Here is a 22,479-nt window from a genome sequence, read left to right on the forward strand (position 1 = left end):
TTTTTGGAGAGTTTCAAGTGCTGTCTGTATTAGGCTTTTGTTGTAATTGTTTTTGTTTTTCCTGACATCTTTTTGTTCAACTAATCGTTAATGCAAAATGCAAATGTGTAGCATGCTTTATGATGTTTGTTTCATGGCACCCTAAAGAAACCCTTTCCAACTTTGTCCAGCTGGTACACTTGCTCTTTTTATCTATTTAATTTTGCATCGGTTTTGACTTTATGTATTCATTGCAAAAAAAAAAAAGGAAATGGGGTTATAGTTTAATTTGTATATTTTGCTTGCTTTGTTTGCCTCAGCCCATTTTCTTCCTGTTCCCCCTTTACATGTTGGAGAATGACTAGCAATATGAAGCTTTCTGATTTGCATCATGTGGCATTCTGATATGGGATCTTCTTTTCTAATTAGCTGACATCATTTTAAGCATGCCCTTATTGGTAAAGTTATGACCAGCTTAAATAAGCATTGCATTGGTCTTGTTTGAACATTTAAAATCCAGTTAAATAATTTGCCAGAGACATTGTAAGGCAATTTTTAAAATTTAATGCATATTTTCTTAAGTAAATAATCCTTGGCATGGAAAGAGTTGTACTGCTTGTGTTGTAATGTTTTTTTATTAGCCCATGATTTTCTTGAACTTGTACCTAATATATATGATTAGCATGGTATTAGTCAAAAGTTTTTCTGCAAGAGATAATTTCACTGTGCTAGAATATTGGCTCATACTTACTCTATTCACTACTAATAAATTTTGGAGAAAGGCTTTCATTTTAGTGATCTCATTTTAAAGTTTTCTTTATAATGATTTTTTCTCTTCTTGAATTTTAAAGCCGGTAGTTCCATGCCTTATGTTTATGCCAATCTGAAGCATTTTCCACAAAAAAAAAAAAAAAACAGTTATTGCCTGGTATTTTTCCTTTCAGAGTGCCTGATACTCAACTAATTAACCACCCTATTCCTATTTTCCATCTTTAACCCAACAGCAGCCCTTAAGGTATTTTCAGGAATTAAGCTAATGATTCCTAAATTTTGCTTTAAATAGTTAAGGCAACGTTTTAATTGTTTTTAATCTGTGGGTACTATGGTTATATTAAATTTTTTAAGTAGTATTACTCTTTTTACTGTTCCACCCACTTGGAGTCACCCACAGTAAAATCCATCTCTTACTGAAAGTCTTGGAATTAATTAGTAAGATTTAATAATTTAAGGTATATTTAAATTGTCCTTTATTATTTACTAGCCACATTGTAATAATTATATAGCCCTGCATAATAAAGAATAAGAAATTTAGTTATGATGTCGAAGTATTTGGAAATTTGGAAATATTTGGAAACTAGTTACAAAGCTATCACTATCTCTTTAACTTCTGACCCTTTCCTCTTTGTAAAGGTATAGTCTTATTGTGGTTGTAAGATAAAAATACCTCTGCTTTTCTTTGAATTTTTCATCTGTATAGTAATTTAACATTTTTTTTCAATTAATTTCTTACTTCTTAATGATATTGTATTGGATAATATAGAAAGTATCTTAAACAAAAATGGGCTTGTCTATTAAAATGTTTTCAAAAAAATACTTAGACAGTATTTGAATGAACAAATATCAAGCCAGATAAACATACACTGGACAAAAAGAAAAATAACATGGCTACTAAATAAACAACAAACATTTTTTTCTTGCCTCTTTTTTTTAACCTCTTTTTTGCTTGAACTATTGTAGTTTTGTGAGTTCTTTGCTATTATAAACTATCAGTTATTTGATTTTGTTCTGACTCTCTAAACTATTGTTTTAATGTTATCAGTATTATATATTTATTGTATATATTATGTATACTTAAATATAGTCGCATATCCTAAAACTGCTTCCCAAAAGTATAAATAATAAAAATTAGCCTTGTGTTTTACACTCATAGTAATATTGGCTGTCACATTATGTTTAACACAGCAGTCTGGAATAGTTAGTTGAAGTTAAAGAAGGGATCAAATACAATAAAGAAGGGATCAGATCAAGATAATACTGTCAAGAATTTAAGCCTACTTATTCTTTGTGTGTTGGATTTTTAGGTGAATCTCTGTAGCTCCTACTTGTTTCTGAGAAGAGCAGTACTAGCTTGTTTACGTCAAATTGTGCAAAGGGAAGCAGCTGAGGTTTCAGAACATGCTGTTGTTCTTGCTAAGGACAGCAGAGAAGACTTAATTCCAGGTAATATCTTTTCCCTAAGTAATACATTTTTGTGAGTATCCGCCATAATTTTAAGTTCATATTTTTGTAGTTTTAAATTATCTATATATGACCAAATACTTTTTAACAAATTAGTTTCTAGTTTTTAGCTGAAAACATTAATAAGCAATTGTTATCAAAATCTCCACTGGGAATATTTAATAAATATGTAAATGATAGATAAATGATTAGCTTTTTTTTAAGTACTTTTAGATTTGGGGGTTTAATTAGAAAAAGCAGTTAGTTTTGTTGGCCCATGAGTTATGTTTATAAATCTGTTATCCTCGGAGCAGCTAAGTGGTACAGTGGATAGAGCACCAGCCCTGAAGTTAGGAGGACCTGAGTTCAAATTTGGCCTCAGACACTTAACACTTCCTGTTTATGTGACCATGGGCAAGTCACTTAACTCCAATTACCTCAGGGGGAAAAAAAGTTATTCTCTATTTTGAAACACTTATGTGAGTGAATTGGATTTGCAGCTAAATTAAGGAAACAACTTCACCAAAAAACAATAAAGATCTTAGGTTTCTGTGCTGTCCTATAATTTTCAAAGTACCTTCACATTCTTTTATAGGTTACAGACTTTTTCACTAACATTCCCACATTTACTCATATGAGAGCTATAATGCATTAAACTATCAGTAACAATCTTTAATTTCATTTTTTAACCAAAGCCTTCATTCCAATTTGAATTCACTTAATCTTGACACTTCTTATTTGTGTTTCTAGGAAAGGTTCTTCTACAACAAAACACAAAAGTTATAGATAATCTTTCTAAGACCCTTAACTAAGTTGACTATTTTTATATAGAAATGAGTATTCCAAGTAGAAAGGCAACCATATCCTTTCTCTTCCCTAAACTGATCAAAGCTTAAAGAATTGCTTGCCCTTCTTGCCCCAAATCATTGAAAAGTAACTAAGATTTCCACTCTCTAGCTAGTTGTGAATCTACTACAAGCTCAGTCCTGCTTTTCAAAGACAGCTCAACCATTAGGAATTCCACCCTCTGGAAGACATTTATGGAGCTCCTATTTATCCCTGCCCCTGCCCCTGCCCCAACATCACCATCATCATTAATTAGATCACACTGAGTGAGAGACTCTACTCTTACCCCTTCCTGATAACCTCCAAAACATCATAGCCAAAACCTAGACCTTCTAATTCAGAGAAAATGTATTCCAAGCAGCTATAAAGTGAGACTTAAGGAACCACAATTGTTATAATAAAAGACTCAGTATCTTCCATCTTTCTGAACAGGAGAGCTTGGAATTTGATATAGCAAAAGATAAAAACTTATAACCAAGAATAACTTATCTAATAAAATGTAATATAATCTATGGGGAGGGGAAGATGAATTTTAATGACAGAGGGCATTTCCAAGAATCCCTGATTAAAAGACCACTTTGGAATGGTATTAAAAAAGAAAAGAAAAGCAAAGAAAAATACCAACATTTAATCAATTGGAGAAGATTGTATGGTGATGAATTCTTATCTGCTAATAAAAGGAGAATAAACTGTTTTCTTCTCACAGAGAGTCTTAGAGAAATTTAAATAAAGCAAGTAATGGGATAGAGGGAAGGAATTCAATATTATATATTAGAGGTGGATGAAATTTAAAAATGTATATAAACATGAAGGAAAAGAAATCATCACATGAACCTTACTTTTATCTGAACCAAAAACAGGATGATAGAACACAATAACATACACAAAGAACATGCCGAAATACATTAAACTTAAATAGGCAGAGAAAGGGAAAGAATAGTGAATATTATGAGGAAGTTCAAAATAAGGAAAGGAAGAATAAGTAAAATAACTACAATATTGTGATGAGGAGAGTAAAGGGAAGGTTAAAAGGAAGGGGGAAAATTTTTTTTTTAATCTGTGTTCAAATTCAGGTGTATCAATCAATTGGGAGGGCAGGTAGGTAGTGTAGTGAATAGAATGCCAGGTCTGGAGTCATGAAGACTCATCTTTCTGAGTTCAAATCCAACTTAAGACACTTATTTGCAGTGGGACCCTGGGCAAATCACTTAACACTATTTGCTTCCATTTTCTTATCTATAAAATGAGCTGGAGAATAACCAAGAAAACTTGAAATGGAGTCTTAGAGAGTTAGACACAACTCATAACTGAACTGGAATAATAAATTGGTATATAAATAACATTTGTTTACCAATAAATTGGTAATGAATTATGGTATATGAATATAATAGAATATTATTAAGCTTTAAAAGATAAAGTGACAGTTCCAGAGAAACCTAGGAAGACATGTAAACTGAGTAAAATGGACAGTACCAGGAGAGTAATTTATACTCCAAATGAACATTGTAAAAACACAAGAGAAGCAGCCAACATTGGAAAAGAGTAGAAGAAAATAAAGTATCTTCAAGAGAAAGCCCAGGATACAAAGTAGATATCCTTAAATTGGGGAATAGGTACACAAATGGTAGTAAGTGAATATCATATATTAGGTTAAATACAGAGAGAAATGGAAAAATTTACATGAACCTAAGGTAGAGTGAAATAAGTAGAGGCAAGTAAACAATATACGCTATACTACAACAATGGAAATTGAAAGAATCACCAAATAATAAAAAGTGAATGGGGCAAAATTACATACAAGCATAACCCCAAGGAAGATATATGAGAAAATATCCTTATTCCATCTACTTCTTTGCAGAGGTGGGAATCTGTGTACATACACCATTGCATTTATTTTCAGGATTTCTCAAATGTTTTGATCAGTTTGGTTTGGTTTTTTTTTTTTTTTTATTTGAAAAATATTCTTTATTTTAGGGCATGGCTTTTAGGTGAGTGGGAGAAATACTGGGGGTAATTTTGGATGTTTATAAACATAGAACAAGAAATAATTTTAAAATAAATATTTATTGAAAAGAAAGCCCAGTGCTCCAAGTCATTATTAATCAGAGAAATGCAAATTAAGACAACTCTGAGATACCACTACACACACACCTGTCAGATTGGCTAGAATGACAGGGAATGATAATGCGGAATGTTGGAGGGGATGTGGGAAAACAGGGACACTGATACATTGTTGGTGGAATTGTGAATACATCCAGCCATTCTGGAGAACAATTTGGAACTATACTCAAAAAGTTATCAAACTGTGCATACCCTTTGATCCAGCAGTGTTTCTACTGGGCTTATATCCCAAAGAGATCATAAAGAAGGGAAAGGGACCTGTATGTGCACAAATGTTTGTGGCAGCCCTTTTTGTAGTGACCAGAAACTGGAAACTGAATGGATGTCCATCAGTTGGAGAATGGCTGAATAAATTGTGGTATATGAATATTATGGAATATTACTATTCTGTAAGAAATTACCAACAGGATGATTTCAGAAAGGCCTGGAGAAACTTACATGAAGTTATGCTGAGTGAAATGAGCAGGACCAGAAGATCATTATATACTTCAACAACAATACTATATGATGATCAGTTCTGATGGACGTGGCCATCTCCAGGAATGAGATGAACCAAATCAGCTCCAATAGAGCAGTAATGAACTGAATCAGCTACACCCAGCGAAAGAACTCTGGGAGATGACTATGAACTATTACACAGAATTCCCAATCCCTATATTTTTGCCTGCCTGCATTTTTGATTTCTTTCATAGGCTAATAGTACACTATTTCAAAGTCCGATTCTTTTTGTTCAGCAAAATAACTGTTTGGACATATATACTTATATTGTATTTAATTTATACTTTAACATATTTAACATGTATTGGTCAACCTGCCATCTGTGGGAGGGCATGGGGGGTAAGGAGGGGAAAATTTGGAACAAAATGTTTGGCAATTGTCAATGCTGTAAAATTACCCCTGCATATAACTTGTAAATAAAAAGCTATAATTAAAAAAAAGAAAGAAAGAAAGAAAAGAAAACCCAATATAAAATAAGAAATAATTAATGGATACATATTTAGTCTATAAAGGGGTCATTACTCAAAAATACCTCTACAGGGTTTATTAGTCTACCCTAAAACATCACCAACAAGCTTAAATGAAACACAGTCATTGAAAATGTGATTTTGCCAATACTTTTATAAATAATATTTGAATAATTCTGAACATGTGCTTGGGTTAGGTCAGTTTTCTTTCCTGTGTTAACTCAGATCATGGATTTTCCTCTTATCAGATGCTAATATCCGAGAAGTGGGTCTTGAGGGGGCATTGTTGAACTTACTAGACAAAGAATCTGATCAGAGATTGTGCCAGGATATCAAAGAGACCCTGAGTCATATGATCACATCAATGGCAGTGGGAAAGCTTTCTTTTTGGCTAAAACTTTGTAAAGATGTCCTTGCTTCATCAGCTGGTAAGTGTATATACATTCTCATTACAATAATAAAAGCATTTAAGATCCCTAGATATAAAAGGAGTTTTCTTTGAAAATTTTAGACTCACTGTTCTGCTCTTTTACATAGTGTTAGAATGAAAATCCATAAAATGGGAGATACTAAGCTTCTAAAACATTTTTCTTTTATATTAAAATCATTTTCAAGTAAAACAAACCCTTAAATTGCTTAAATTGTGATGAAATATTTCCAGCTTTATAGTATTCAAGTTACTTTTAGTGAATCACCTTCCTAGTAAACAGAGCATGACTCAAAATGTTGTGGCATGGCTTATTCCATTACTAAAAATATGGCTATACATATACCCATAATTATCCCATTTAATTTTAATTAGCATGGGGAGATGATTATTAAATAAATGAGAAAATTTAAATGAAATAAGTCCTCAAAATAAATAGCACATGGATGATTCCAGTATCTGTTTCTTCGGGTCTGTTATTGATAATGCCAACTATCCATATTGCTGTTTACCTAATGTATTATCTGATAGACTATAGGTCAGAAGAGTTAAATTCATGTTTAAAATTCTAGTTCATTTTCTTTTCTTTGAACAGATAAAAGTAATCTCCCTTAGAAAGTACATTTCCCAACAACAAAAACAATTACATTTTTTTATTTAAAAGGAACAGATTCTTTAGCTTTGGCATTGTGGTACTAACATAATAACATGTTATAATTGACTATCCTTTTGTGGCCTATGAAAGTTATATTATTCCAGTCATTCTATATGTTGTTTTGGTGTTACTTTTTCCATCTTTATCTTCTTAGGCAAATCTGTCACATTACTCATATACCATAATTTTTTTCAACTATATTGCTTTTTTTGGACACCTGTTTTGTTTAGAATTTTTTATTGTCAAAAAAAATCTTCTGTTGACCTGTAGATAGATTGTGGAAGTTTCTCAATATATCAGAAACCACTTTGGAATAAAAAACTAGTAGTGGGCTCAATGGATCAAAGCTTTTGAAAAACTTAGTGACTTTTATCTTATAATTCCAAATAAAGTACCTTTTATACACTTTGTGAATATTATTCATTTTCTTATGTTTTTACTTTATGGTTATGGCACAAAAATGAAGACATTTTTATGCAAAAAGGGTACCATACAATCAAAGGAAACTATGGTTTTTTCTTTTTGACAAATACAAATATCTCTTCCCAAAAAAGTAAGATATTCCTGGTGTTTTCCATTTTAAGGGAATACTGTATTTAAAGTGCTACATACATATATAAATGTCACTTACAATCATCTCTTTTTCCTTACCCCTTTAAACACAGTTTTCTTTATCTCACCATATTGTTTTTAAGGTGAGTTGGGTTTTTTTGGTTGTTGTTGTTTTTGTTTTTTGATGCCCATGTTTTTGAATCATAGGCCACTCTGGATTCCCCACTCAGGCATGCAGTAAGCCTACCCTTAAACAAATCCAATCAACACTCTGCCACATTATGTACCAATTCACTGTCTATTTGACACTATAATTTGACTTTTTTTCACTTAACTTAATAATAAAATAATTTCATAAGTCTTTAGTTATTTTTCAGTTATGTGAAAAGAACTTTGTCCTTTGTAATATTTGTGCTATTAAGTAAATCAGCGAGCATTTATTAAACATTTATGCTATGCCAAACCCTGGATATACAAATAAAGGCAAAAAGACTCCTTACCTACAAGGAACTCATAATTGGATGAAACAAAACAAAAATAAATTTTGACAGAGAAGGTATTTACAGAAAAACAAGTGAATTTCCTTTCACAGGAAAGTATAGGCTTCCACTTCTTAATTTGTATTTAAGAGAATTTGAGCCTTCTAAAAAAAAACATTAGTCACATACCATTGCAGTAATAAACTAATGCCTTCTTAATAGCACAATTCATTAATAAACATGTCATATAAACTGAATTTCATACAGTTTAACTGTAACTAATTATTTTGGCAAATAGCATCTCCTATGAGTATAATTATTCTCATACCTACATAGACATAATATTTGCATTACCAAAGATTCATAAATTATTAAGTCTAGAAATAATTATTCTAGTTTAAATTAGCAGTCCTTGTGTTCTTTTTAAAATTTATTTGAATAAGTTATAATGTGACTGTTTTTCCTTAAAAAAACATAGATTTTACAACTGTTGCTTCTGTGGATACAACTCAGGATGATGAAATAGATAAAGAAGATGATGCTTCAGTCCTAACCTACAGAAATGATGAGAAATGCCGGCCAATTACAAATCCACGATGGGCTACTAGAGTTTTTGCTGCTGAATGTGTGTGTAAAATAATCAGCCAGTGTGAGAATTCAGACAGTGCTCACTTTGACATTGCTTTGGCTCAAGAAATGAAAGAAAGGGATTCACGAAGTAAGTATCAGATAAGTGAAGTGGTAAAATGATAATTTGTTGAAAGAATGCACTATTCTTTTTTATAGGTAATTTAATGCTTGCTTTTTAAAACTGATAGAGATATGAAAGGTAATGTAAAATATTGGAAAAAGAGAAGAAAATAGAAAGTTATCTCATAAAACAACTGACCTCTAAAACAGATTAGGGGGAAAAAAATTTAAGAATATTGGAATACCTGAATGTCATGACTAAAAAAAGAACCTTATTAATCATATTTCAAGAAAAGTAAAAGAGATATTAGAACCAAATGACAAAATAAAAATAAAAAGAATCTAACCATCCTGTAAAGTTAACTATTGAAAGAAACCCCAAATGTAAACTCCCAAGGATATTATAAACAAAATTCAGAGCTTCCAAGTCAGTTAGGAAAAAAAAAAACCTGAAGCCACTAGAAATAAAAAAATCAAATACTAAGGAATTACCACCATAATTGGATGATTGGTATAAAGTATCTAAAAGACAAAGGCTTATTACCAAGAATAATTTACCCAACAAAAGTGAATATAATCCTCAAGGGGGGGACAAGTGAACCTTTAGTAGAGAAATAATACAACCCTTCTGAATCCACTAAAGTTTTATGCTATAAACCTTAATTGGACCGTTGCTACCACTAGACATTCCTGTTATTTGCCTTATCAACTCACTTTCCCTTTCTCTACAGATGCTGTTTCAAACATGTTCATTTTTCCTCAAACCTTCCATAGACATAATCTCATTAGACAAGGCTTAGGAGTAGCCTTTGTTTAATCTTGATCTTAAAAAAAGGAAAAAGAAATATACTAAGGGAGAAAGAAAGGAAAATTAGGGAAATTTACCTCACGTAATGATGACCAGAAGGTAGACATTTCTACAGATAAGGAGAAAAGGATATAGGGGAACAGCTGATACTTAAACCTTAGTCTCATCTGAATTAATCAAAAGAAGGAAGAGTATATAGAGATATACGCACACAGTTGGTTACAAATAGATTGGGATATAAATGAGTACTAAGCAAGACAAGCAGTAAGGATGTACAAAAATACTTTAAAAGTTCTTTCTGAGGTGACAAAGAATGACAACCTGAAGGAGGGTATCTATCATTTCAAGAATGACTGTGGTTTATAAATGTGACAGAATACTATTGTGCTCTAAGAAATGATGTAGATTGTAATTTCTGAGAAACTTGAGATTTGTATGAAATCCTTCCATTGAACTATGACCAGTCCATATTTAAGAACTATACTTAATAACTGTTAGAAAAATATTACCATTGTTACTTCTGACTTGTAATAAAAAATAAAACTAATCACTTAATAGAGACTAGTTCTTTGGACTTTTAAAATCATAAATCATATTGTTTTTCAAGTCTTTATCATCAGGAGTTCTTGACCTTTTTTGTGTCATGAACAGAAGGATAGCTTTTTTTGTACTCTGAAGAAGGCTATAGGCCTGTTTTAAATGTAATGTTTTTGAATGAATAAAATATGCCAGAGTATAAAACTAATTATCTTAAAAATAAATATAAAAAAAAATTTAAGTAAGTCCCAGCACACTAGAATAAAAATAACCCTTAAAATGTGTTAATACAAGTATGATGCAACATTTTACATGATTTACTAATAGCTATCTTTGACAATTCCAAAGGGCTCATGATGAAAAATGCTATCTACCTCCAGAGAAATAATTGATGGGTTCTGAAAGCATATTGAAGTTTTTTCTTCCTTCTGTATATTTTTGTGTATTTTTTTTGTACGTGTGAAGTTCTGTGTCATCTTTCATAATATGACCAATATGTAATACATTTTGCTTGATTGAAAATGTGTAACTTACATCAAATTGCTTATTGTCTCATTGAGGGGAGAGGTGAGGGAACAGAGGAAATTTGAAATAAAAATTTTTTTAAATTAATATTAATATTAAATTTTTTCTTTACTTATCACCGGGGAAAATATTTTAAAAGGTATTAACATATATAGCATGATTTTAATGGGACCTATTTTAAGGGGTTATGTGTAAAAAAGTTTTATTACATGTGAAATTAACTATATTCATTATCTCTAGTTTGAAAAATTAAGACTTTTTTGTGGTGAAATCATAGTCCTATGTAAAAACAGTAACAAAAACTACTTCTGCCTTCTTTAACCAAATATAAATTAAGTTAGGAAAGAGGTACATGAGATTATATCACAAAACAGAAGAAGAAGGTATTCATATATGAGAAATTAAGTATCAAAATAGCATAATTTTTTTCCTGATCAGATGTTTATTTTATTTTTTTGTCATCAGATGATTTTTTGGTATTACATCTTGCTGACTTGATCCGCATGGCTTTTATGGCTGCAACAGACCACAGTGACCAGCTCCGTCTTTCTGGTCTTCAGACACTGTTAGTAGTTGTTCGGCAATTTGCAACTATTCCTGAACCAGAATTCCCAGGTCATGTGATTCTGGAACAGTATCAAGCCAATGTAAGATAATGTATGACTGTACTAAAATATCAGTTATAGTCATGTTAAAAGCTTCATAACAAAATGGGGCTTCCAACAAGCCTGAGAAGGAAATTGAGTAGACGTTCAATTGTTTCAATTTTCTAGATGGTTTATGTTGCTCTTTGATATATGAAAAAATTTTTATAACTTTTTTCTTTATGAATTTGGTTAGTGATGAAATCTGTCAGTAATATCATTCACAAAATATCCAGGCAATTAATATAACAATAAAACATCCTAAATAGTGAAAAGATTGTTCATATTCTCTTTAGGTTATTTGTTACAAATTATTGTCACAGAAGAGAATAATATATGTGACTTTGTGAAAATATTCCACACATAAGACAGTGTAGTTTTATACTATGGAATCCATGTTCTAGATTTCTTTGAAACTAATTGTATTTATAGTTGTGCCTCAAGAATCCTAGGAAGATTATAATTTGTCTCAAAATCCTCTAGCAACATTGATCCAAGAAAACTTGCTGCTATGATTCCAAGGTAGCTAGGAAGACTAAAAAATAGGCAGATCAATGTAGTTCACTTCCTGGTTAGCATTTTCTATTCACTTCTTTCCAGAAGTTAATGTTACTGTATACTTAGGTAAGGAAAAAGCCTGGGGAGAGGATTGAAATTATTTTAGAATATTACAATTTATTTGAGTTTAACCAATAGAAGCTTTCTTCTATTGATATTTTCATGTTTCATGTTTTTTCCTATTTCATGTTATTTATTATCAGGTGGGAGCAGCACTTAGACCAGCTTTTACTTCAGATACACCACCAGATGTAACTGCCAAAGCATGTCAGGTAAGGGCTTAAAAAGACAAAGTATTAAATTATAAATCTTCTCAAGGCCAAACTTTCAGATGTTGATATTTTTTAATATAATTTTCTAACTATTGACATTGCTTCCTTTCCCTTTTTTTTGAACACTTTGGTTGTGATCATATTTTTATTAAACTAGGCTTACATCTTTGAATTCTTATAAAATAAGATTATAGTGATCCATTTTCTTTTTCTTTCTTTCTTTCTTTTTTTTTTTTTTTTTTTTTTTTGCTGAGGCAATTTGGGGTTAAGTGACTTGTCCAGGGTCACACAGCTAGGAGGTGTTAAGTGTCTAAGCTCAAATTTGAATTCAGGTCCTCCTAACTTCAGGGATGATCCTCTATCTACTGCACCACCTACCTGCCCCACAGTGATCCATTTTCTAAGCAGCCATCACTATAACATTTAAATGAAGTTGATTTTAAATTGAGTTATCAGATAATCTTACATATTAAACTTTAAATTGTATAAAATAGAGACAATTAGCTTGTATAAATTAACTCTACCAATCATTCAATAATATTTAGGTCATTTATTTGAATCCTTTACCAGATACTATCAGATTTCCTAAAAGTAACAGTATTGAATGATTACTTCACATTATATTGCAGTATTGGATTTAGGTTTTTAAAACCTAAGTTCAAGTTTTGCTTCTGCTCCTTTCTAAGTAGCTCTGTGACCTTGGATAAAATTATTTACCCATTCTAAACTTCAGTTCCCTTATTTATGTAAAATGAAGTTAATATTATATAAAATTAAATTCCATGCCTAAAGTGGCAAATATGGCATTTTTTTTCTTATTTCCCCTCACTGTGTTTCTAATTGAGTTAGAATTGCTCAAATTCTAAGCAGTTAGTTGCTCAAAAGAATAAGTAGCCAGAGGGAAAAAAAGAAATAATTTTTAAAAAAAACCTATAATCCACAAACTAGGAAATCATGTCTTCAGCAGATACATAGCTTTTCTATCTTATATCATCATTTTTATTTTATTTTTTTTTATTATAGCTTTTTATTTACAAGATTTATGCATGGGTAGTGTTTCAGCATTGATCCTTACAAAACCTTCTGTTCCAACTTTTCCCCTTCTTCCCCCAGATGGCAGGTAGACCAATACATGTTAAATATGTTAAAGTATATATTAAATGCTATATATATATCCATACAGTTATTTTGCTGTACAAGAAGAAACAGACTTTGAAATAATGTAAAATTAACCTGTGAAGGAAATCAGAAATGCAAGTGGACAAAAACAGAGGGATTGGAAGTGCTATGTAGTGGTTCACACTCTCATTTCCCAAAGTTCTTTTGCTGGGTGTAGCTGGTTCTATTCATTATTGAACAAATGGAGCTGATTTGGTTCATCTCATTGTTGAAGAGAGCCATATCCATCAGAATTGATTATCTTATATCATCAATGGCAATTTTAAAAAATTGATTAAAAATAGAACTATGTGTTTTCCAAATTATCAAATTCCTTTTATCCCAAATTATCCAAATTCTAAATTATTTTTGATATGAGTAATTTTTTAAACCAAGTTTTAATTGTTAAGTGTATGTTTAATCTGAGAATTACTCTGGAGTTCATTCCATCAAGATTAGAAATTTCATTTAAATGTTAATCCAGACATTTTTCTGTTTACACTTTTTGGTAGTTGTCATTGTTTTCCTCCCATATTAATTAACCTTAAGAAAACTTCTCCAGCTTGTAGTTTTTATTATTTTTCATTACAATCACTACATTCATTTTCTTACTTTCTTCTTCAACTTTTAAATCATGATTTTCAATTAATTATATTGTTCTGACATCTGTACCACCCTCAACATTTTATATGATAACACTATTTTCAGTAAATAGGTTCCTAATATAGAAATAATGACCACCAAAATCACATTTATAATTTTAAAAAATAAAATATATCTTATTTATCAAACTGCTAGGTTTGCAGTGCCTGGATAGCAAGTGGAGTTGTAAGTGATCTTAATGATCTCCGAAGAGTTCATCAATTGCTTGTATCATCCTTGACGAAAATACAGGCTGGAAAAGAAGCCTTGAGTCAATTATATAACGAAAGTGCTTCTACTATGGAAATCCTAGCTGTTCTCAAAGCCTGGGCAGAGGTTAGTATTTTTCCATCTATAACTCAATTTTCAGTAATTTCCTTTTTATACATTAAACCACTAAAACTTAAAAAAAAAAAAAAATTTAACTGTGTATGTAAAATATATACCAAGCTTTTAAGATTAAAAAAAAAAAAATTCATACCACATTCAGGGTAATTTATTTACTGTGGAAACTGGTAATTGAGCCTTCTCCATCCTTGGTCCCAACTTAAAGCAACAATGTTATTCCATTTTGCCTACTGTATTAAAAGGAGTTAAACAGAGAGATGTTCCAATAGTCAGAAGTAGAATCAATTTTCTTGGCAGCTTTAAGCAAAACTATATAACTTTATGTGAAGAAGAAAGTTCACATTTACATAAGTGATCTATTAAATTTCATATTCTATGATACTTAGAAATTTAAGAACCTACATTGCATCAATTGAAAAAATATTTTTTGTTGCATTTTGCATAATCTTCTACAAATTGATAAAGGGGGAAAGGACTTAGGTTATCCTTTCCTGAAATAATTAGCAATTCTCCATCTCAGGAAAGGTCAAAATAGCAGGAAAAGGTTTCAGGATTGTATAGGTGAAAGATGAAACAAAGGTTTCAGTTTCTGAGCATTTTGACATATTGAGCAATGCATGCCAATTGCCTAACAAATTGGGGCCAGGCCCCTTCTTAGCCTAGGACTAGACTTGTATAAGTTAAAAACAAATAAGGCCAACTAATTAAAGGAACAATGCAACAATAGTTGATTTCTAATTGAATGAAAGATTAGGGACTTTTCCAGGTCTCAAGAGGGAAAGAATAAACAGGTACACTTCCCTGAATTTATTAATTGAGGTATCCTACTCCCCCAAGTATCTATAAACAATCAAAGGAACATTGGAAACAATAACTGATTGATCAGTATGGGGACAGTTTAAGATAAGATATGGATTGCTTCAGATAGTACAATTGTGAGAAAACTCCTTGTGTCAGTCTTAAAATCTGACTTTATTTCTGGTCAGTATAACTGATGTCCTTAGTTAAAGGAGTCTAAGCAACAAGTAGAGGTGATCCTACTTTGCAGTCACACACTTAGCTAATAAGATGGGGTCATTAAAGTATTCATTTTTCTCTTTTGTTAATATGGGCAATTTTACAAGTAGATTTTAAAAGAAAAATAAAATGAGTTGACCAAAAGGACTACAAAAATACTTAGAACAAATGAAGCAAGAAATAAAAATGAAATAATAGCTCTGAAATTGGAAGGAAAATAAAGAGCTTAGAAATGGAGGAAATTTCTACCCAATTAGCATATTTCCTGCAAATGAGATTAGAATAAATAACTCATTGTTTCTAAGAGACAAAAAAAAGAATATTGGTGGGAAAATTGAAAAAACAGAAGAAAATGGAAGCAATCTTATCAGAAACAATTGGACTAGAAAACAAGTTGAGGAGAGAATCCTCAGATCTTTTTTTTCCCCTGAGGCAACTGGGATTAAGTGACTTACCCAGAGTCACAGAGCTAGCAAGTATTAAGTGTCTGAGGCCAGATTTGAACTCGGGTCTTCTTGACTTCAGGGTTGGTGCTCTATCCACTGCACTATCTAGCTGCCTTAATCATCAATCAGACTTCTTGAAAACCATGATCAAAAAAAAAAAAAGACTCTGATGCCATATATTAGAAAATCATAAAATGACCCACAATTACATAGTAAGAATCCAATTGTCATTCCTAAAAGAACTTTGAGGAAAAAGAAAAAAGTTTGGGTTCCTAGGAATCAGTCAAGTTCAGACAAGTCTTGGCAGCATCTAATTTAAAGTATAGGAAATCTTGAAAAATGATTTTCCAGAAGCATAAAGTTAGAGGATTGAAATCAGGACAAACTTACTAAGTAAGACTTGCAAATTGAGTATGATCCCAAAAGGGACAAAATGGATTTTTAACAGAATAAGGTACATTCAAGCATTGCTAATGAAAACTTCAAAAGAAAGTACAGAGAATCATTCAGATAAAGAAACTGAGAAAAACCTAGTTGCATTTGAACAGTTTAGGATGGGCTAATCAATAATGATGGGCTTAAATTCTGTTACAGAGGGAAAAAAATGGAAGTTACACCTTCCCCAATTTCCATATTTTCTCTTTTTTTTTTTTTTTTTTTTTTTGTTGTCTATTTCTTATAATAGTTTATTTTTCCAAATACATGCAAGGATTATATTCAACATTCACCTTTGCAAAATCTTGTGTTCCAAATTTTTCTCCCTCTCCCCTTAATACTAATACAGCAAGCAGTCTGATATAGCCTATATATGTATAGTTCTTGTAAACGTATTTCCATATAAATCATGCTGCACAAGAAAAATCATATCAAAAGTGAAAAAAACAAGCAAACAACAACAACAAAAGGGGAAGAATACTATACTTTTCAGTCTCTGTAGTTCTCTCTCTGGATGTGAATGGTACTTTCCATCACAAGTCTATTGGAATTGCTTTGAATCATCTCATTGTTGAAAAGAACCAAATCCATCACAGTTGATCATCGCATAATCTTATTATATTATTGAATACAAGGTTCTCTTAGTTATGATCACTTCACTTAGTATTAATTCATGTAAGTCTTTATAGGCTTTTCTGAAATTATCCTGCTTGTCATTTCTTATACAACAATAATATTCTGCTACATTTATATATAATAACTTATTCAGCCATTCCCCAACTGACAGACATCCATTCAATTTCTAGTTTATTATCACTATAAAAAGGGCTGCTATAAACAATTCTGCACATGTGGGTCCTTTTCCCTCTCTTCAACTTTCTTATTTTCAAGAATGAGAAAGAGAGAATTAAGTAAGACAGAGGGTCCAGATATGGCTCTGTTCTGTTTGACTATCTTGAGAAAAGAAAGAAAAGGAAATTTTCTTACAATTCTGTAATTCTTATAAAAAGGAGCAAAAGGAGTAGGCAAACATAAAGGAAAGGGTGGGTGTAAAGCAGTCATCCTCAAAGTGAGGATGACCCTCTTATCTAGAGAAAAGTTTGAGCACACTGACAAGAGTTTGGTATAGTAATACATTAAACTCAACAGGGAAACAGAGTTCAAGAGGAATTATTGCTGGAATAGTCAAAAGCAATAAAATTCAGCTTCAGGGTGGAGATCATAAAAGAAGATATTAAAAAAAGAGAAAGTACTAGAATCTTTGATCAAAGTCTGGGCAAGATGAAGAGAAGAGGAGCAGTAGAATAAGAAAAAATCACTTGGGTTATAGATTACTGACATTTTAATCACTTTTCTCTCCTTTATGGTAGGAAAATATAAGATAATAAGAACTTCTGAAGTAAGGTATAATACTTAAGTTACTAAAAACACTTGTATTCATAGGCATGGTTTCAAATAAAGCCTCTTATAGCCTGATTTGTAGAAATACTGTGGCGCTTCTCTCTGGCCTCTGCAACTCCATAATATGGTTAGTCAAGAGCAAAAATCTAAGATTGTGGTTTATTTTTGCTAGTTCAGTGCTTCCATGGAAAAGTACACAGCTACTTACATTTCTGTATGGACATAATATGAAGTCTGGTTTTGACAGAGTTGGGATTATCAAAAGTTTATTTACAAGATTATTCACATAATGTAGCACTCTCAGAATTTGCCTAGGAATTGACTGGGCACCTGTGCAACCTATCCAGTTGACTGTTCTTTTTACCCTGTCATTTGAAGAAGAAATTGAGACTGAATCAGGAAAAATTAAGTCAAGGAGAGTAACTGATGAATTCAAAGCTAGAAATCTAATTAGTTCTGGATTTGGGTCATTCCTACTCTGGTGGGTAAATATCATTGGATAAATTATACCAGAGAGGCAGTGCCTCTAATTACTACCAGGAGAACAGTTAGATTCTACTAGCAGAATGACATGGGAAAATAGAATGACTCTGGACAGCTTGTTGTCAGGGAAAGGACAACACTTATAGTACAGCCTTGTCAGAAGAATTAGCAGAAAATTTAGGGATCAGTTATCCATCCTGTGTAAGGAGACCTGTGCAGAAGTGAATAAACTTTTGTGAAGTGAGATGTAAAAAGTATTAGCCAAGTTTGAGGGGTTGGAAAAGGATGTGGGAAACCAATTTATTTATTTATTTTATTTTGATTTTTTTATATTATTATTTTTATTAAAGTTTTTTTTTATTCTTCAAAACATGCATAGATAATTCTTTGACATTAACCCTTGCAAAACTTTGTGTTTCAATTTTCCCCCCATTCCCCCATCCCCTCCCCTAGATGGCAAGTAGTCCAATATATGTTAAACATGGTAGAAATATATATTAAATCCAATATATACATACATATTTATACAATTATCTTACTACACAAGAAAAATCTAATCAAACCAGAAAAAAAAAATTAGAAAAAAAATGGCAAGCAAACAACAACAAAAAGAGTGAAAATGCTATGTTGTGGACCGCACTCAATTCCCACAGTCCTCTCTGAATGTAGATGGCTGAAGATCATTGCAACTGGTCTGAATCATCTCATTGTTGAGAAGAACCACATCCATCAGAATTGATTGTCGTATAATCTTCTTGTTGCCGTGTACAATGATCTCCTGGTTCTGCTCATTTCACTTAGCATCAGTTCATGTAAGTCTCTCCAGGTCTCTCTGAAGTCATCCTGCTGGTCATTTCTTACAAATAATGGCATTCATACACCATAACTTATTCAGCCATCTCTCCTTCCCTTCATTAAGAGATCTTTGGGATAATAAGCACAATAGAAACACTGCTAGATCAAAGGGTATGCACAGTTTGATATCCCTTTGGGCATAGTTTCAAATTGCTCTCCAGAATAGTTGGATCCTTTCAAAACTCCACCAACAGTGTATTAGTGTCCCAGTTTTCCCATATCCCCTCCAGTATTCATCATTACCTTTTCCTGTCATCTTAGCCAATCTGACAGGTGTGTAATGTCTCAATTTGCATTTATTTGATCAATAATGATTTAGAGCATCTTTTTATATGACTAGAAATAGAAACCAAATTATTTAAAGGGGGTGGGGAATTGGATAGACATTTATTTGGTTTCCACAGTTATAAAAATTAAATTAGAGAAATAAAACTTGAATGAGAAAATTAAAATCCACAAGAATATCAAAGAATAATCTAGGGTAGAGGTTAATTCATCTTTCCCCAAAAGAATGTAAAAATGTAAGCTTCTTAGATGCAGGGGCTGGCTTTTGTGTTCAGGAGTAGTAGCCTGAGATATGAAAAGAATCTTTTGTTCTTTATCTAACCCTTCACAGTTCATCTCCCCTCTTCAAGAATGTAAGCTCTTTGGAGGCAGGGACTGGCTATGTAAAGAGGGATGGAGATTCTGGTCTTGTAACTTATATAACATCCAATTAATGGGAGAATCAGTAAGGGACTTGCTCTTGTGGATGGGCAATAAAATCCTGCCTTTGGAGTTTCAAAGTTGTGTCTACTGACCTAGGCACCCATTCTTACATGAATGTAAAATAAGTCTTTATCCTGCATTAAAAAAAAAAAATTATTCACATATTTGGAACTATGCCTAAAGGACTATAAAGCTGTGAATGACCTTTGATTCAACAAAACCACTTTTAAGTCTGTATCCCAAAAAGATCATAAAAAAAGAGGGGAAAGACCTACGTATACAAAAATATAGCAGCCATTTTTGTGGTAGCAAACCATTGGAAAAGTAGACATGTTCATCAATTAGAGAATGGCTGAATAAGCTGTGGTATAAAAATGTACTGAAATGCAACAGGTAGATTTCAGAAAAACCTGGAAAGACTTGTAGCAATTGACGCAAAGTGAAATGAACAGAACCAAGGAAACATTGTGCACATTAAGAGCAACATTGTGTTTTTGATCAACTATAAACAACTTAGCTCTTCTTTGCAGCACAATGATCTAAGATAAGTACATAGGCCTCATGAAGGAAAAAATGCTGTCCACATTCAGCTAAATTCAGATGGACTCTGAATGCAGATTGAAGCTTATTTTATTCTTTTTATGTGTTTTTTTCTTTTAGTCTCCTTTGACAGTTAGGACAAATATGGAAATATGTTTTACGTGATAGCATGAAATACCTATATCAAATTGCCTGCCATTTTAGGAAAGGGAGAGGGGGAAAAATTTGGAACTTTGAAATCTTATATAACTAGATAATAAAAATTTTTTGGACATGTAATTGGGGGAAAATACTATTTTTTAAAGGTTAAAAAAAGATATAAGCATATTTTGTTATTTTTCAAAACCCCTTTAAGACTTTACTAATGACAGATTAACTTCAACACAGGTTTACATAATTGCTGTAGAAAGACAGAAAAAACAAACTGAGAAACAGAAGCAGACTATGAAAATTGTTGGCTCTATAGAGGAAAATGCCAGAGATGTGTCATCTTCCATAGATGGACTTCTTGACTTAGTCCAAACAGATCTTGGAACATTAAGCAAACTCTGGCTTGCTGCTCTTCAAGATTTTGCTCTTCTAACTTTGCCTTCAGAATTTGCTTCCCAACTTCCTCTTGAAGGTAAGAAAGTAAAATTGACCCTAAATATTTGTAAATATAGTATTTTTTAAAAATTCTTCATCTGGTAATTCAATTCAATACACATTTATTTTGATGTTTTCATTGCTAAATCTAAGGATTCTTTTCTTGAACCTCATCCTTCTTAACCTCAATGCAGTCTTTGACACAGTCGTTCACCTTCTCCTTCATACTCTCTTCTTTCTAGGTTTCTTTGATTCTATTCTATAGCAGTTCTCTTCCTCCTCATCTGGTTGCTTCTTAAATCTTTTTTGCTGGATCTTTATCCAGATCATGACCACTAATAGAGAGTGACAGCCAAGGCTCTGTCTTGAGCCATCTTCTCTTCTCCCTCTATAGGGTAGGGTAATCTTATCAGCTTCAGTGCATTAAGTTTTCATCTCTTTGCTTATGATTGTCAAATATACTTATTCATGTTTAATCTGTAGGCTAACCTTCAGATTCATATCTCCAGCCTGTCCAGTAGACATCTTAAACTCAGTATGTCCAAAATAAAACTCAGTATCCTCCTTCACTTCCCTCTTTTTATCTTGCCTTTTACTAACAAGAGTACCACCGTTTTTGTAGTTACCCAGGTTAAAGTAGATGTTATCCTCAACTCTTTTTCTTTTAGACTGGGCCTAAAATGTAGCAGAACCTTCTGAGCTCATATTGATCTGATCATTCACAGACTACCTGGACCCCAACATAGTAATGTTATTTCATTTCTTTTCAATAATGAAGGACAATAACCATCAATCTAAGAGCTCCTTACTATCAGTTAACCTCCATATCTAATCTGTTTAATCTTCTGCTTTCATAACTGTTTTTGCATATGCTGCCTGACACCTGTTATTCTATGATACTGCTATCACCCAGCTGTAAGCAATCATCACCTCATGCCTTGACCATTGTAGTAGACCTGATTGTTTTTATGCCTCAAGTCTCTTTCCCCACTATAATCCAATCTCCATTCAACTGTCAACTTGATCTTCCCTTCTATTAGACTCCAGCAGTTCTCTCTCACCTCTAAGATCAAATATAAAATCTTGTGTTTGACATTCAAAATCCTTTCTAGCCTGCAATTCATATATTACTGGTTTCCTTGCTATTTCTCAAATCCAAATTTTTTTCTCCCAATTCAGAACATTTTTTAACAGACTATCTCAAATGCCTAAAACACTCTCTCCTTTATCATCTCCATCTTCTTCAAATCTCAGTTAATGCTCCATCTTCTGTAAGAACCCTGTTATCAGTTTCACAGACCAGAAATTGGGGGATTTGGAGGAAGGTTGGGAGGAATGTTTGTTCTCTTTTAATCATGTTGAGTTTGAAGTGACTACAGATTATCAATCAGCCAACAAGTATCTATAAAGCACTGTTAGATGGAGATGCCAAAGAAGCCTTTTCTTCTTCCTCTGTTTCTCTCTGTGCTTCTGAACAAAACTGAAGAAAATTATATAATCTCGACTTCTGGCCAAGATGGCGGCGAGGAGGCACACAGCTGTGTAAGCTCCGCATTTTCTCTCAGAATCCATCTCATTACAAGCCT

At 32.2% G+C, this 22,479-nt stretch overlaps 1 protein-coding gene across 6 annotated transcripts in view; it reads left to right on the forward strand.

The window, feature by feature from the left end:
* Positions 1–22,479, forward strand: part of HEATR5A (HEAT repeat containing 5A) — a 156,661-nt gene that overhangs the window by 101,085 nt on the left and 33,097 nt on the right. For all 6 annotated transcript variants that reach the window (XR_004231970.1, XM_031952256.1, XM_023501135.2 and 3 more), the window contains 7 exons: positions 2,061–2,199; positions 6,377–6,556; positions 8,720–8,959; positions 11,267–11,448; positions 12,207–12,275; positions 14,232–14,411; positions 20,696–20,930. Coding sequence is in view for 5 of the 6 variants with exons in the window: in XM_031952256.1 (XP_031808116.1) it covers positions 2,061–2,199; positions 6,377–6,556; positions 8,720–8,959; positions 11,267–11,448; positions 12,207–12,275; positions 14,232–14,411; positions 20,696–20,930 (1,225 nt within the window). In the remaining variant the exon portion in view is untranslated. The remainder of the gene's footprint in view (positions 1–2,060; positions 2,200–6,376; positions 6,557–8,719; positions 8,960–11,266; positions 11,449–12,206; positions 12,276–14,231; positions 14,412–20,695; positions 20,931–22,479) is intronic.

The sequence above is a fragment of the Sarcophilus harrisii genome, chromosome 2 (genome assembly GCF_902635505.1).
Source record: "Sarcophilus harrisii chromosome 2, mSarHar1.11, whole genome shotgun sequence".
In the NCBI taxonomy this organism is placed as follows: domain Eukaryota; kingdom Metazoa; phylum Chordata; class Mammalia; order Dasyuromorphia; family Dasyuridae; genus Sarcophilus; species Sarcophilus harrisii.